General features: G+C 39.5%; 1 protein-coding gene across 16 annotated transcripts in view; it reads right to left on the bottom strand.

The window, feature by feature from the left end:
* Window positions 1–18297, bottom strand: part of Lpin (phosphatidate phosphatase LPIN) — a 48068-nt gene that overhangs the window by 12287 nt on the left and 17484 nt on the right. For 9 of the 16 annotated variants that reach the window (XM_076178295.1, XM_076178308.1, XM_076178296.1 and 6 more), the window contains 8 exons: window positions 14296–14860; window positions 13654–13850; window positions 10597–10656; window positions 10307–10479; window positions 2931–3175; window positions 1446–1637; window positions 689–830; window positions 35–269 (listed from right to left, as the gene is read on the bottom strand). In XM_076178295.1, the coding sequence (XP_076034410.1) occupies window positions 35–269; window positions 689–830; window positions 1446–1637; window positions 2931–3175; window positions 10307–10479; window positions 10597–10656; window positions 13654–13850; window positions 14296–14860 (1809 nt within the window). The remainder of the gene's footprint in view (window positions 1–34; window positions 270–688; window positions 831–1445; window positions 1638–2930; window positions 3176–10306; window positions 10480–10596; window positions 10657–13653; window positions 13851–14295; window positions 14861–18297) is intronic. The other 7 variants (XM_076178301.1, XM_076178297.1, XM_076178303.1 and 4 more) reach the window with 7 other exon arrangements.

Genomic DNA, 18297 nt, shown 5'->3' with positions numbered 1-18297 from the left:
CTATGGAAAGGACCTATAAATATTTCTTAATTACCTGTGGTAAAGGACGCTGGAACAATACAAGAGACATGATGACTGGTCCTGCTGTTGCCCAGTTGTAATACTTGTTATTTAGCCTAACCACTAAATCTGGATTGTCAATCAGCTGTGGGTTTTCACAGAAGTCATCATATGTAATGAGACTCTGAAGGAAGAGGCTTTCTGGAAAATCACAGTCAAGGTGCTCGTGTAGACGACCACAAAGTGAGAAGGCAATGTCGTGGTATCCTCTGCAAAGAAAAGTTATTCTTTAGCCCTGTTAGAAGTTACAACTGTTGAAGAATGTCACTTTCTAGTCTGGAGACTATGTCAGTCCTTTAATGTGGGGTGTTGACTGGTTTTGAAGATGGGTGGCAGAGAGATTACTAACATCCATCACAGATGACCTGCACTTGTAAGTACCCATTGCACAATTGATTCTAAATTGGCTGATGTATGATCATTCTTGAAATTTCCTTGGAATTCTTTATGACATCAAGTTCAAATGTCTTAATTGAGAATTTCAAAGAAAACTTGAGAAAGGTCATACTTCAGCCAATGGAATCAATCACATAGGCTTACTATTAGACAATAAAATCTAACTCAGCAAAGAGTAAATTGTAAAAAAAAAATTCATAGCACAATAAAACCAATGAAATTAATAACCTACTTGTAGTCAAAGATGGGATGCCTTGAATCTTCATAGTCTGAGTCAGACAGTTTGGGTCCTCCAATGGCCCCCTCCACACTGTGTGGAGAGTGTGGAAGTGATGGGCCATTGCCTGATTCCACATCTTCATCTTTGGCTCCACCTGTAGAAATCAGTAAATGTGGAGTAGTTAAAAAGAAAAAGAAAAAAAAAAATTGAGAAGAAAAGAAGAAGAAAAAGAAGAAAGGGGTTTTGTGGGGTGCTGTGATAATTTAGATTCTCAGCAAATTTACAAACAAAAAGTCAGGCAATTTTTGGATGTCTCTATTTTAACACTAAAGGGTCATCTTTTGTACAGCCATTTAATGAAAATGAAGTATTCACCCAATTCTTATCAAATCTGTTCAAATATATAAAACCTTAGCATTAAATTAATAGCAACCACATCAGTACAGCAGAATTAGCATAAGCTCCCTTTAGAATGATGGTACCCTTCAAAGTTTCTGTTCCAGCTTTATATATAAAAGCTAAATTTACCAATTATATACACAATGAGAATGCATCTGTCAAAGCTTGAATAAAAACACATCTCTAGCTAATACTAAGTGCTTTTATTCAGCTGAGAGTAACTTTAAGCAATAAAAGGTTTAATATTATATGACATTCCCATAACATTCCTTACATTCTCTCAAGTTCTGGTCAAAACCAGTGACAAATTCTCCCTCTGAATATATTTATAGCATACCTGGAAACTACTAGCATAAGACCATTTTCTAACCTGGGTATGATGAATAGGAAGACTTCTCTGGGACCTTAAAATTCCTTGGGAAGTATAGGGCAGCAACCTCAGGATCAAGCTCCTCCAGATTGAGGTCATCTAGGTAGATGCCCTCTGATTCTGGGTTGTGTCGAGCTTTCTTGGTAGCCCTCATAAAGCTAAACATACCACCCAACATGGAACGCTGATCTTCTATTTGGGACAAGGACAACATAATGTATAAATACCCAACATTCATTCACATTGTTGAGAATATCTCTGAGAAAGAAATTCCCCTTTTATTCTACACTACTACATAGTACTATGAACAAAATCTACTTTAATTCTGCAGTTACACTACCTTGGATATACTAAAAGCCCCCCAGAAGTCAACTGTTGTACAAAATATGTACCCACATATAAGAAATAATCACATACAAATGAATATGAATGACACACCACCTATGAATATCAAGGCAAGTAATAGCAGCACAAATATGCATTAGAAGCATGTTGTAATGAAAACTTCTGGGGGACAACACTTTGTTAAATATTGCAATAAATAATAATGACTCCATGGGTAGAAGTGACATCTCCAGCAAGATTGGCCTTGCTGCTTACCAAAGAACACATTACTGATTTGTTAAAATATGTATGCCCCATAGGAAAAAAGTGATCAAGTAGTGGTTATTTTTCTTCTCATCTGGTCTGTAGATTTTTGAGTGGATGAAAAGGGGAGCTGCTAAAATGAAGAAGTGGGGGTAAACCAGCTTTGGCTGTCGGTCCCTGCTGTGGAGGCAATGTGTCCTGCACTACCTATGACTTTAGCAGTGTGATGGGGTCACAAACAACTTCATCCATAAGGTGCCAAGAAGGGCAGGGCATTAAATGTGATTTAATGTGTATGTAGTGAGTGTAGCTTGGACTCGGCCAGCCTTCTTATGAGGGGGGGAACATACTTCGTATGGAGAAAAATATACTGATACCAAAAGGTCCTTTCAACTGATTGGAAATCACAGCCCCACATGTTGGAAATGGTGGTTGGGCCCTTTCATCTACTCAAAGAAGAAACACTGGACTTTTGTCTGAATCAATTTAGTATGGGCCAACTTTCTATGGCACCAACTAATAGGAGGATGGGAGTGGTCAACAGTTGTCAGCTCTCCCTATGTGAAAAGGTGGAGGAAAAACAGGGATTTTGGGTCTGGTCCTGAGACCATGTAACACCCCCTTGGGGCTACAACTTCAGATCGAGGTTGAGTGTTGATGGGTTTTGAAGAACGGCAGCAAGAGGATTCTCTCTGAGGTTCATCTCACAGAACCAATTCTCTAACAATATAACTCCTTCCACACACAAACTAAATTCTTCTTGTTTAATTTAAAAACAAATACACCCAATAACCCAAACAATCTGAGCCATACATGTTTAATCTACAGCTACATATATACCACAGTGATCCATCCACTTCTTTATTTACATGACCAGCCAGAAATTATAGTACTTACCCTCATTTTTGGAACCATTATGGCTGTCTCTGATGCTGTTGGTACTCTCATTCATATCTGCAGTTTTGCTCTGAGTGGTGCGTGTTGGCGTCTTTGGTGGAGGAGTTGGAAGTTCACCCCAAGTCCAAGACCACTTGTTTTCCAAGTCAGTCTGAGAGGACACATCAGCAAACTCAGATCTCTGGCGCTCCACTTCATATTCTGTGTCGGACTTTATGGGTGTTGGGGGCCGAGAGGTTGAAGGACTGCAGGGAAAAATTAACACAAGACATACTAACTTGCATATACTCCTTGAGTACAAGCACGAGATGCATGTGTTTATCCAGTTTGTATATTTCTAAACTCCTACAATATTATATGTATTCTGTTCAAACTTGGTTGAAATATTCCACCTATGGCGAAAGGAAAAATAAAACATTTTGTATCTGTGACATTACTTTCTAAAGGAACTTACAGGGCAGTGATCCTACCCATTCAAAAACACCATCACCATTTTTACTATGTATCAATTACTTGGTGGGGTTTCTGCATGAGAAGACAGAGAGGGGGGTTGACAATTAAATGAAGCAGCATTGCTGTGGATGTGCTGTGTCTTGCTGCATTCCTTCTGACCCAGGGTGATGGGCAAGATGCAGGGATGACCTATCATCCATGAGGTGTCAAGATGAGAGGGAGGAAAGGAGGGAGGGATGGTGAATTAGAGTGGAATGGGTAGGAATGAAATGGGTGGGAATGGAATTATGCTTTTTGGCTTTGTCTACCTCCCGTGTAAGGGGAAAAAGCCCTTGGTATATATGTACCAATTACTTGAAATATTTGAAATTATGGGGATGCTAAAAATTTGGGAAGCATTACATGATTACCCAAAATGGCTCCATCAAACCTCAAACTCCCCCTAAATTAGTTTGATTTTTGTCAGAATTTGGAATAAGTATTTCTGTGGGGTCACTCTCCAAATGGAAACCTCAAATGATGCATCCCACTCTTAAACACCATCATTAAACCTTTGAAACATAGAACATAATAAAGGAAGAGTTTAAATGTGTTTGAGATGAAATTCCTGAGAAGTATGGTAGAGGCTACTAGGCTGGATAGAGTGAGAAATGAGAAGGTGAGGAGGAGAGCAGAGGTGGATGATGTGATACATGGAAGGAAGTGGGTGGGTGGGATCAGTTGAGTATGTTTGAATAATATTTTGATGCAACCCGAAGGGATTTCTCCCTGTCTTCTCTTTTTTGCATGAGTGGACAGAGAGGTCACTGATTAAATGAGACAGCCTTGCTGTGGATGTGTTGTGTCTTGCTGCATTGCTTCTGATCCAGGACAGTGGGCAAGATGCAGGGATGACCCATCATCCAGGAGGAGTCAAGAAAAGAGAGATGGAGGGGTGGTGAATGGGAGTGGAATATGTGGGGATGAAGTGGATGGGAGTGGATTTATACCTTTGACTTTGGCTCCCTCCACTGTAAGGGGGAAAAAGACCTTGGTAGTATGTATCAACTGAAACAGTGATGGAAATGGGATATGGGAACTAGGTATATGCTATGACTGTCTTGGGGGACCCATATAAGGACATAAATACAATACATACATCAGCACAGTGTGGTGATATTGTACTCAACCACTAATTCAGCAATCTGAGTTTGACTCCCACCCAAAGGTTGAAAATTTTAGCACTGATACAGTGTGACCTGGCAAGGAGTTGTGTGTGTGTGTGTGTGTATTTTACCTAGTTGTATTTACCTAGTTGTATTTTGCGGGAAGGGGAGCTATGCTCGTGATGTCCCGCCTTTGTATCTCGCAGTGTCTAGTTTGTTTTTAAACTCATGAATGGTTTTTGCGCATACTATTTCATTGTCCAGTTTGTTCCAAGTGTCCAAAACTCTATGAGGAAAACTGTTTTTCTTCAGTTCTCTTCTATAGCTATGTTTTTTGATTTTCTTTCCATGTCCCCTTGTGTTTCTTTTGTCCCAGTTAAGTAAGTTCTCTCTATCAAGTACCTCTGTGCCTCTCATGATTCTGTAGATGGTCAATAGGTCACCTCTCTCTCTTCTTTGCTCCAGTGTCGGTAACTCCAGTTTAGCCAATCTCTCCTCGTATGATAGGTTTGCAAATGCAGGTGTCATTTTTGTAGCTGCTCTTTGGATTCTTTCTATTTTCTTTATATTCTTTTTGATACTGGGGGACCACAATGTCGCCGCATACTCTAATCTAGGCCTTATCAATGTAACCAATATTTTTTTTATCATGTCTTCGTCCAAGTATGTAAACGGCACTTTTATTGATCTTAGCAAGTTGTAAGTCTCCCCGACAATTTTGTTAATCTGTATATCATAGGACAAGTCGTTCGTGATAATTACTCCCAAATCTTTTTCGGATCCTACTTTCTTTACTTCTTTGGTTCCAATTGTATATTTTCCTGATGTTCTGTTTTTGCTTTTTCCAAACTCCATTATGCTACACTTCTTAGTATTAAAGTCCACTTCCCATTTCTGACTCCAGTTCCATACCCTATTTAGGTCTTCTTGCAGTGCTTCACAGTCCTCATCAGTTTCTATTTTCCTTAGCAGTTTGGCGTCATCAGCAAAGAAGCTCATGTAGCAGTTCACGTCCTCGTCCATGTCATTCATATAGATAGCAAACATTATTGGTGCCAGCACAGATCCTTGCGGTACTCCACTGATCACCTCTTTCCAATCTGAATATTTTTCTCTGAGCATTACTCTCATCTTTCTACCAGTCAGAAAGTCCTCTATCCATTTTAGTAGGTTTCCTTGTATTCCTCCTATGTGTTCCAGTTTTTTTAGTAGTTTTCTGTGTGGTACTTTGTCAAAGGTTTTTTGCAAGTCTAGGAATGCACAATCAGCCCATCCATTTCTTTCTTGCACTATGTCTATTAGTCTTGAGTAAAAGCATATTAAGTTTGTGGAGCATGATCTTCCTTGTCTGAATCCGAATTGTCTTGGGTTTAATATGTCATTGTCTTCCAGATGTTTTACCCATCTATTCTTGATTATTTTCTCACAAATTTTGGCTATGGTGCTTGTTAGTGATACTGGCCTATAGTTGGTGGGTTCTTCCTTGTTTCCTCCTTTGTATATTGGTACAATGTTAGCGTTTTTCCAGTCCTCGGATATCTTTCCTTCTTTGAGTGAGCTGTTTATTAAGATGTGTATTTTGTCTGTTAGTTCTTCTTTGCACTCCTTTAGAATCCAATTTGCAATACCATCCGGGCCATGTGATTTTCTGACATCCAGCCTTGATAGATGTTCTGATATTTCCTTTAGTGATGCTGTAAACTCATTCATGAGGGGAGATTTCTTGTTTTTATCTATGTCACAATTTGGTATTTTCTCTCTGGTGAAAACAGATTTAAAGTGATTGTTCATGACTTCGGCCATCTCTAAATCTTCTGTGTATTCTATGTTTCCTTGGCATAGTTTCACCATTTCCTGTTTGTTTTTAAGTTTACCATTCACACACCGATAGAATATTTTGGGTTGCTCTTTGCATTTGTCTATAATATCCTTCTCATGGTTCCTTTTTTCCTCTCTTCTCACATTAACATACTCATTTCTACAGTTAACATAAATTTGCCATTTGCTTTGTTTTTTGTCTTTTCTCCACTTTTTCCAAGCTTTGTCCCTTCTGTCTTTTGCCTCACTGCATCTTTTGTTGAACCAACATTTAATGTACTCTCTCTCTCGCTTTTGTCTTGGTACATGCCTGTTTACACCTTCATTGTAGTTTTCCATCAATATATTCCATTTCTCTTCCACTGTTGTCTCTTCCCTGTAAAATTTTTCCCAGTTTGCATTCCGGAAGAATGTCTTTAGTTTTGTAAAGTCTGTTTTGTTGTACATCAGTCTTCCTTTCCTATGCTTTTTGTTCCTCTCTATGTCTATTTCTTCCTTTAGTACAGTTTCGATGAGTACATGGTCACTCTTTCCAATTGGTGTCTCGTACTGGACTTTATGCACTATTTCAGGTTCTGTTGTAAATATTAGATCTAGTTTCGATGGCTCTTCATTATTTCTGTACCTTGTGTTTTCACGGACCCATTGGGTCATTGTGTACTCCATGGTCATATCTAGCAGTACATTGCCCCACGAGTCATCTCCTTGCACTGTCATGCTGTCCCAACAAATTTCTTTGCAATTGAAGTCCCCCATAATTACCAGATTACCCTTACCCATTAGTATCTCATTTAGTGATTTTCTTGTATCATCTAGCATTTTTGTATGTTCGTTTTCTTTCCAAGCGCTTGTTTTTGGAGGCACATAAGTCACCACAAACTTTCTACTTTTCATATTCTTGCCTTCGACTTTTATCATGATCAATTCAACATTACCTTTGCCCTCTGCAATTTTTGTCACCTTCAGGTCTTTCTTGGCCAAGAACATGATTCCCCCTCCCTGTTTCTTGTCCCTGTTTTTTATCCAGTAGTTGTATAAACCTTGTCCGATAACAGTGGATGGTATTTCACCTCTTAGTTTAGTCTCTACAATTCCCATTATGTCTGGTTTTGCTTCTAACGGATAATCATTGAGTTTGTTCAGTCCCGAGATTAGTCCGTCAATGTTGGTATAGGCCACTTTTAATTTTCTTCCTTCTCCCTGGTTTCTTCTTCCCCTGGTTTTTTCGTTTTGAAGCGCCATTGTCTTAATCTCAAGTCTATTACTCTCCACTGGAATTCTTTGCATTCTGTCTCCGATCTCTTCAAGTTTTTTTCCTTTGCTTCTTCTCTTAGTGCCCTTTCTTTTTCTAATTCCTGTGTGTGTGTGTGTGTGTGTGTGTGTGTGTGTGTGTGTGTGTGTGTGTGTGTGTGTGTGTGTGTGTGTGTGTGCATGTGTGTAAGGTCACAACATTAGCCATCAATCTGGGCGCACATGAGCTATGAGCTCTTATGCAGGAGGGTAATAGCTCTTGATCACGAGTCCAATATGTGATCCACGAATGTGGTAATCACACATACTCACACAATTATATATATATATATATATATATATATATATATATATATATATATATATATATATATACAGGTAAACGTCGACTTACGATGGCATTAGGTTTCGATAGAGCCATCGTAAGACGATCTCATCGTAAGTCGATCCCCACTCTGTTCCGTGGTCACTGTACCTAGCCTACCTGTATATTCACCACCAGAGATACTGAATATAGCCTATTAAACATGTACAGTAGTTTATTTAATTATTTTTATCCTTTTTACCATATTCAAACACTATAATATGTATTTTCAGTACGGAACTTAAATCTCGCGGGCAGCAGCCAATGCCAGCCGTACGACGTGACGTAATAATACTCGCATCATAAAATATAGTCACCGCTTATATCGATCGTTCTCTCTTTCACCCGCGAATTTTGAAAACCACAGAGAATGGGATTTAGGGCACATTTGAGAGAATGTAAAAACACAGGGGCGACTACAATAAATATAATCAAGACGCCGATATGGCAGCGTCGCGAATCTACTTGCTCCTCATGACGCCTATGTGTGCGGCACCGTATGGAAGGGGTTAAATTATCATATCGTCGTCGTCGTCGTCATCGTAAAGTCGAACAATCGTAAGTCGCGGCCATCGTAAGTCGACGTTTACCTGTATATATATATATATATACAGGGGTCCCTCAAATATCGCAGATTCGAATAACACGGATTCAATCATACGCGGATTTTATTTCAAAACCATCTCAAATGTAGAGAACCGTTTTAAAATTTGCGCCGAGTCGGGAATGCATACACACACACGCGGCAACATCGCAAACAATTTTACCGCCCTAACCTGTTGAAGTGTAATGTTTCTTTCGTTTGGAACACAACTAATAAGTCTGATAATGACTGCGCTTGTCGTGTCTTAATTTCTCTTATGAGGTTCTTGTTACTGGCGGTGCTGGTTTGGGAGATCAAAAACAGACATATACACGCTTACACACGTGGCGCTGTGGTTAGAGCTCTGGCCTGCCACTACGGAGGTCCGGGTTCGACTCTCGCCCGGGGCTGAAATAATATCAGTATCGCAGCGCTGAGGGGTGTTACTCCAACTCTCGTGGGCGGGGAGTTGGGGGTGTGTGTGTGTGCAAGGTCATAGCATTACCCATAGATCGGACCTACGAGCTCTGAGCTCTCTTCCAGGAGGGAAATAGCTGTCGATCACGAGTCTAACACGTGATCCAAAGACCAAAGACCAAGTGAATACACATAGACACGTGTTAGACAACCAGTGTATGTTGTGAATGTGCATGCGTGTACACACAAATACGAACACAGACACACGCACGTACATGCTTACTTGTACATGTTAACACAGACGCATACACACACTCACACACACACACAATGTGTATACGCCACATACACACACATGTATATACGCCACATACACATATGCATATACGCCACATACACATGTATATACGCACAAACACATACATACGCCACAAATGCCACATACATACACCACATACACGCGCACACACACACACACACGTACACATACATACGGTTCTCGGTATTTAATATGGAAAGTCAGCATACGCGGATTTGGTCATACGCGGTAATTTCAGGAACCTAACCCCCGCGTTATTTGAGGGACTCCTGTATATATATATATATATATATATATATATATATATATATATATATATATATATATACACACATACATATGAAGACTATAGAGGATTCACTGTTGATTATTTTATTATGTCATGTCTACAAGAAAATAAACTACCTGCCTACAGATATATATATATATATATATATATATATATATATATATACATACATATACCAAGGGCTCTTTCTTATATATATATATATATATATACATACACATACATACATATGAAGACTATAGAGGATTCACTGTTGATTAATTTATTATGTCATGTCTACAAGAAAATAAACTACCTGCCTACAGATATATATGTTACAGTAAGAACACGTACCTAGGGATTACGCGTAATCCCTGAATGTTTATTCAGTGAATACGCGTAATCCCCGTTTCACTAACCTAACCTAACCTAACCTAACCTAACCTTAGGTTAGGTTAGGTTAGGTTAGGTTAGGTTAGGTTCGGTTAGATTCGGTTAGGTTCGGTTAGATTCGGTTAGGTTCGGTTAGGTTAGTGAAACGGGGATTACGCGTATTCACTGAATAAACATTCAGGGATTACGCGTAATCCCTAGGTACGTGTTCTTACTGTAACATATATATATATATATATATATATATATATATATATATATATATATACATACATACATATACCAAGGGCTCTTTCTTCCTTACATGAAAAGGCCCTTCCCCCCCATATGAGGTGGGTGGCCTAATCAATCTGGTAAAACCTTACCTAGGTGGTGGACTGATGTCAGTGTCACTAAAAGGATGAGAGTCCGGCCCCATAGACCTGGACATGGCACCACTCCACTCATTGATGATGTCCTCACGAGACTTCTCACGTAACAGCGGCATTGATGAGGACTGTGCCAAATGAGAATGCACAGTTGAAGCGTTGGGAAAATCCTGAGCAGCACGGGTTATAACAAGATAGAAATGAAGAGAAAATATGAAGTTAACCAATACGTGTGCATGAATCACAATTTTAAATAAAACAATAATAGAAAAAATAAACATCCTCACCATGGGTTCAGATGCTGAGTGTGGCAAATTTGAAATCATGCTGCAATCACTGGCATGCATCTGCACATAAACACAATACACATTAATTTCTAAAAAAATCTGTCTTCTGTTCCAATAACTAAAGATAAATAAAAGAAATGCATGTGTAAAAATTCCTTACATTAGCCTGAATAGACACATAAAGCAGAATAAATATTCCATTTCATCTCCTAAATAAAACCAAAGCAGCATTGCACTCACACTGAAGTGAAATTTTTGAAGTTACCATTTGATTGCTTAAGCCAAACACACACTTCTAACATTAATGTGCTACAATCCTTGAAACACTTAAGCCCATTAGGAACAAATTTCTCTCAAAATCTCCACACCGTACAAAATATAACACATTCATACCTATCAAAACTGCAAATTCCTACTTAAATTATAACCCCCCTCCACTGCAATGCTGTGTACATGTCTATCATAATAATCAGTACAAGTTGTACACATACCATGATATCTTCACCTATATGGATCTTATAGCCCTGCTTTCTATGTATGACCCCAATATTTTAGGGATTCTAGTGACATCCCTCTGTACCATGACTCTCACAGCACTCCCTCATGACTACAGATTAATTTTCCACTAAGGAAAGAATGCTGATCACAACTTTTAATGTCCCTCCTACTATCCTCCTTAAACCACTCCTTCACCATCTCATCTCTTCAGCACATTAATATCAGCCAATGACAGAAATTCTGGTTATCACAAATGAAATACTACATACTCCATATATGGCTAATGATTTTCGCATGCACTCAATGAAGTGAAATTATCACTTTTTCAAAACTTCAAGCAGAGTAAATAAAAAAGCATTGCTGATCATTCCCATGAAATATTTTTGCTGTTAAACTTGAATTTAGGCAACAAAAACACTATTCTTTAACTCTGAATAAATCATCTACACTTCAAAAATAGCTTCGGCTGTCATCAGGAAACTTTGGAAGTATGATGTATGAGTAGTCAAACATTGCTATTCACACATCATTGTTAAACATTGAATCTATTGAATGGCTGTGAATTTTTTTTAGACCATAACCTATTCAATTTTACTCTGCTTGGAGTTTTGAAAAAGCGTCTCCCATTGTGCATTCTGATCTTTAAAGTGGTCTGCTCATGTAAGCTAAGGCATCCTTCACTACCATCTATCCTTCTCATTCTTGGTTTTCCATCTGCTTTCGTTTTTGACTCTTTGCCAGTCTTCTTTCACTAGTTCTTTCCACAAGCTCATACCAGCTCAGCATACTTATCTACCCTAACTAACAGTTCTCTTCCCATCCATTCTCTGCTTCAGTTCCTTGTTTTTCATTATTCATTCTTGTAATACCTAACACATTTCTCAAGCACTTTAATTGGACTCCTTTCAGCCTCTATGTATTACAAGACTTTCATTCAGTGCCATGACTGCAATCCTTACTTCATACAACCTTGCCTTTGCAATTATTCCCACATACCTATTTCTTATTACAATTTCCATTCAACTCATAAAAAAGTGTCACCTTATTTAATTTATACTAGAGAAATGCAAGATCAACTGTTCCATGACTTTACATGGCTTAAACATAAATAACAATTATAACAAGTAGCTCAGCAAACACCTATCAGTGCATGCTCTTAGCAGAAATGTGCAATAGCAGACATAGAAAATTGCTGTACTTCCACTGTGCATTTACCTAATTGTAGTACTCTGGAAAGGAGTAACACTCAGTGGGTCCCATCTCTTTCTCTTCAATTTTATCATACCTTGCCTTAAATTCATGTCCAATTCCAACTTAATCTATATCCTTGATTTCCAATTATCACATTCAGACTTCAATTCATGCATTATGCCAGCTTGGGGTATATCATCTTCTAATCAATTTGGTATTTATGCATCTATAAGGAAATTTGTTTTTCTTCACATCCTTTAGAAATGTAATCTCCCTTAATTTATTATTATGACCTCTTAAAGCCCTCCTAGGATGATAGGTAGTAATGGACATGGAACTGCCTAGTGTGGGCCATGGGTCTCATGCAGTCTTCTTTCATATGTTCTTATCCTTAATGAAGAAATCTCTTCTGTTAATGTAATGTTTCCCCTTTAGTGATCTGAATACTGTAATCATTATCACATTTTTCTCTTCAATCTTTCAAAGTTGGCATACCCAGTGCTTTTAATCTTGTATGGTTCATCTGCCTGGCTGGGGGCTAGTCTGTTTGCTGTCCTTTATATTCTTTCCATCTTGCTTATATCCTTCACTCTGCGTGGGGCATTCCACAGATTCATATTCAAGTCTTGGGCAGATTAGTTTCAATGAGCTTTTCATCATCTCTTCATCCATACAGTGAAAAGTAAATTTAATATTCTGCAGCAGCCCATGTCTCCCCCACAATCCTACTGATTTTTTCATCAGGTGACAGGTTGTCTTTTATTGACACTTTCAAACCTTTCTCCTCTTTTGCTTTCATAACGAGTTCATTATTAACCATTTCTGGTACTTTGCATTTTTTTTCATATTGAGATTAATTTTCCATTTCTGGCTCTATACAAAAATAGTCTAGATCTTTTTACAACAGCCTACAGTCCTCCTAATTTTTACTTCTCAAAATTTTTGCATCAGTAGCAAACACGATACCATGGCATGTTGTACCTTCCATCACATCATTGACAGACAAGAAACATTATTGGTGCAAGCACTGAACATTGTGGAACTCCACTCGTTACTCCTCTCCATTTTTACATCTTATCTTTTACTAGTGTACTCATGAAAAAAGGGAAGATGTGTGTGTGTGTTTGCATGCATGTGTGGACTGTTGTCATAGCATGTGTGAAAATGAAGTTGTCCCTGTATGCCACACAAATAGCTTGTATAGTATGATTTATGAAAATAATATATGGTAATTGCATTGTATCTGAAGTTGCATATCAACACTTTATGAAAATTTTGAATCTTACCACCTAATTCATCTACCTTATTAACTCTCCACCCAATTTCCATTTAGAAAAAACAAACAAACATATGATCTCTTATGTCTACCTTTTCTGGAGTCTCCAGATCTTCCATGATAAAGATACCATCCTGAGGGTTATCCTTAGAACTGCTTAGCAACAGATGAGGGTCTGGCACCTCACTGGTTGTTGAGGTGTCACTGGACTGACTGCCCGTGCTCTTGGGACGATTCTTCTTGCCATTGCCACGCTTCTTACGCTTGCGGCGCAGGTTCTTGCTGCCTGCTGATTAAAAGATATATACATATGTAAACAATTTTTCACAAAAATCTTCATCTACTCTGTAATCCTATCAGTGTGATAGACATGGAGTTGCTTCACTTTTGTACAGCATTCCTACTCAACATTGGCCACCACACATAATGGACCAAGCTACAAATAGCTATGAAAATTGTATATAAGAATGCTATTAGAGAAGGAGATAATGAGAGTCAGAAGAGCAAAAGTGAGAGGAGAAAGTGAAAGAAAAGGCAAGAGAAAAAATAGAAATATAGGGAAATAGAAATAAAGAAAAGGAAAAAGAGAAAGAAAAAGAGAAAAAGAAAGTGAGAAAGAGAGACAGTCAAAGAAAGACAAAGCAACTTACACAAACATAGCGGCAGAGAAAGTACAATAGTGTGCCCCCCCCCACCCCATGGAGAATAAATTTTAAGTTGAAACTTATCCTTACCTTTGACATTTTCTTCACCATCTGTTTTGCTTCCCTGGCCTTCAAGAGCAGTGCCACTATTCCTTTTCAGGGTGCCTACATCACCATTAAGAGATTTAGACATGGACTGAGGATCTTCCTTCCCATTGATGGCACAAGCAGGATTTGAGAGCAAGTATTGCATATCATACTCAGGGAATTCTGTTTGAGTCTCACTATCTTTCTTCTCCTGTGGCTTCCTAATTACTTTCTGGATCAGTCTTTGATCCTCAGTTGTCTTGTTTTCATTATTTGTAACATGGACAACTATATTTTTGTTCTGTTCCAAATTGGTACTTCCAGGCCCATCCTCTCCTTTCATGGACAAGATCACAGTAGGTAGGGAGTCTTCAGCCTCGACCCCAGAGTCTTGTGATTTGTGGTCCTCCTCCTTGAGATGTGTCAAGAAGGACTCTGGGAGAGGTGAAGTCCCAATGATAGAGTTGAAATCATCACCTTCCTGAACTTCTTCAACAAAAAAGGCCTCTCCTGTTTCTCCAAGTTTCATATGAATGTCAACAGGTTCTCCATTGATTTCTATGTCAACCTGAAAACAAATATAGTATTATTAAAGAAGGAAAACCTTAAATTCATTAACTTTACTACTTTATCAACAACTTCATAATTAGACTAAGGGTTCCTCTCAGATAACGAAATACAACTGTCATGGAGACAATCAAAGGGTCAGGCTTAACCTTTCACTTAGCAGAGGATCCCTACCTTCTCTAGCTGAATAAAATCATATGGTAACCAAATTCATGTCAATCAAAAGGTTTAGATAAGTTTACAGAAAATTTTTATTATTCAACTTCATGCCTCATACTTAAATTACTGGATCTGCCTTACTACATTGATGTTCAATGTACACCTATTAAAATCTATATCAGCACTCCTTTATGATGAATTAACCAAAATCTTGTGCATGGGTTTCCTCCCTCACCAGCTATAAAAAAAAAAGTCAGCAACAGTCTTTAAAAGTCTGACAACTGTTGTCCATAACAATCACCATTATTTGAAGGTTGATTAACCTGTAGCTTGAGGTTATTTACATGAATAATATGAATAATTCAGCATCTACAAGCCCAGAGATGACCATTACTTCGACCTGTATATTTTAGTCTAACATTCTAAGGCTAGTCTTCTTGGCACAAAGTGTATACAGTAAATAGTTATGCTGTTATATTGGTCTGCAGGTATCCATTTTTTCCCCTAAAGGTTTGGAAGAAACTACCCCTCCCCTTCCAATCAAAACCTACTGCAATTATGTTCTATTCCAATATCACACGTACACATTTTTCACCTCTTTTTTCCATTAGTTTTTTTTTTTCTATGGAATGGTTAGGTTTGGAGCTATGAAACAACCCAAATCTTATGTTAAAGATCCTTACTTCTGGAATTTCACCGTATCTCCTAACATCGTCTCTTAGGGAGTGTTTTTTTTTAGTTCCCTCACCTAGATATTCAAAGCTTCTCCCCCTTACTTCGTCATGTCCAGATGTACAATCAGGTCTTAGTAAGATCAGACAGGCAAGTAAACCGGTTCCAGTGGGCGTGTTAACACGCCTTCGACCATTTGGAATTTTTTTTTATATTAGGCTTCATGAATAAGCTAAAATGGCACCCAAGCATTGTATACTCCCCCTATTGTCATTAAGATTCTACTAAAAGCGAAAAATGCGAGCGCAAATAGTCCCGAAACAAAAGGGACCGGGGTGAAAAGGCAGTGGCGAGGGTCAATGCAAAGGCGATGGAGGCTTTGTCGAGCTGAACAGTGAAGGCGGTGAGTCATGCTTGCAAGCACGCCGTTCGTTGAGAGGCTGATGACCTATAGAATGCAGGAGAATGGCGATGCTAGCACATATGCCACCAACGCGATGAAAAAAAAACAGCGAAAAAAAAGCAAGGGTGCTTTAAGATCACTCGCACATCTCTATAGATGCCACCCAGGATTTGCGACGTCTTCATGTTGTCGTCTTTAAGTAGATGCTATCCTAAGGAAACCAACAAATCTTGCAGCAACTGGTACAAATAATGACTGAGAAAATTTTCTCAAAGAATGCCGCGTAGGGCCAGCGCTGGTGGACAGCCGAGGAGTGAAGTATTGTTTGTTGGAGTGGGGGACCGAGTGGTGCCGTTGAGGTGGAGGAAGGGAGGGGAAGTGGTTACTGTAAGGGAAGATGTAGCCTCTGGTGATGGACTGACGCAGTGCGGGATAGAATGGTCGAAAAATAGTCATGAGACGTGACTGGATATATCGATGACGGAAGAAGACAGTACATTGTGGGGGGGGGGGGGGGTAACGGCAGTAGCAGTGGATGTGGTTGCAGTTCCGGCAGTGGCAAGCACAAATCTTCTAACATTTCAAGACAGCTCCCCCCCCCCCAACTACCTGCTTCGGCAGTCCATATACACGGCAAATTACTGCACACCTTCGGCTCCTACCTTTTCCTTCTCGAAATCCACGGTGGAATATTATGCCAGCCGAGTTGCGCCAAGACTTGAACGGACTAGACTACCTAACTGACCTTCGCTTCCCACAAGACCTTCCACCGGCGTGAAAGGATTCCATCGCACGCCACCTTGCAAAGACTAGTCTTTTCTCTGGCAACCTCTCGATGGTAAAGGGAACCTATTTTGAACAGCATCTTCCGTCGCAACAGGTGCTACCTATCCTCATTTCCCTCTGCCCGACGCCAAGCTAATTCCCCCACTCCCCTACGTGGCCCTACATCGGCAGCGATAGTGGTAATGTGAAAACAAACTAAAACGTTGTGCCAACAACACTTCATGCAGGGGGTGTCTACAACCAAGGAATCTTTTAAAATACTTTTTCCTCTATCGTTACCTCCACATGCGCTAATGCGAAGGCACATGACACGCAAGTAGCTATTTACACCCACTACCGCGCAGGTGTCTCCTCTCACATCACATCCAACCCCTCTCCTTCTAAAACACTTTTTTTCACACGCGAAAATTAACAGTGAACCCACACGACTGAGTACATTCACACAACTGTGACAACACTCCTAAAAATAAAACTGTCTCTGTTGCCCTAGGACAACACATATAAAGATATTAATTCTTGCATAAAAAAACACTCGTATAGAAGAATGTACACCAAAGGTATGAATTTCCTCCTTATGAGTACGTAGTATCCAATGGTGAACCACAAACCCCTCCAAGGACAATGCTGTCCAACTCCAACTCCCCCTCCCCGAACTCGTTCCGAGTGCCCTTGCCAACCAAAGCATATGCGATCTCTGCTGGCAACGGTCCCCGTGGTCAGGCCTTGTGGTTAGTCCGCTTCTCCCTCTCACCTCATGTCGTCGTCGCGCAAAATGACTAGGGACACTCTCCGTCCAAAATTTCAACCCCTGCAGAAGTCTCTTGATTAAGGCTACACGACAATGAACTTAGCAGACACACAAACTATTCCTCCAGGAGTCGACCCTCCACTCATCCTCCCAAGACTTGGAACCGCCGTCGTGTTACTGTGACCGGTACTGTCATCGAAATAGCACATGAAGAAACTACTGCCAGCTTCATCTGTGAGGTACGAGTCAAGAAACATCAAAACACTCCACGCCAAAGGCGCAATCCCTCTATCGACAATATCACATTCACTTTACCGTTACCATTTAACTATTAATGACTGAATGCATTGTCATTTCTTGCATCACCGAACTGGATGGCACTTTTCCCTTTCACTAGAGTATGTACTGCTAGGCTATCCTATTCACCTCCATTGTACCCCCACCCTCCCACGTTTGCTTACAATAAAACCTATCTTTATTCCTTTAGCACCAATTTCCACTTTCTCCCGTGCTGTACTCTACGACAGGCTCTTCGTTCCTTCAGTGACTTCGGATAGTGCTAATTGTTATGCGGTAAAAGTCACTGTGAATAAGTGATATACCTTGGGAGCAGTCAGCATTCTTTTATGATTGAAAAACCTCCACTCGCAAAAAGAATGCAGACCACTTT

Source organism: Oratosquilla oratoria, chromosome 41 (genome assembly GCF_046742065.1).
Source record: "Oratosquilla oratoria isolate Oo_2021 chromosome 41, ASM4674206v1, whole genome shotgun sequence".
In the NCBI taxonomy this organism is placed as follows: domain Eukaryota; kingdom Metazoa; phylum Arthropoda; class Malacostraca; order Stomatopoda; family Squillidae; genus Oratosquilla; species Oratosquilla oratoria.
The sequence above is the reverse complement of the archived record's forward strand: the minus strand, read 5'-3'. Positions and strand labels throughout refer to the sequence as shown.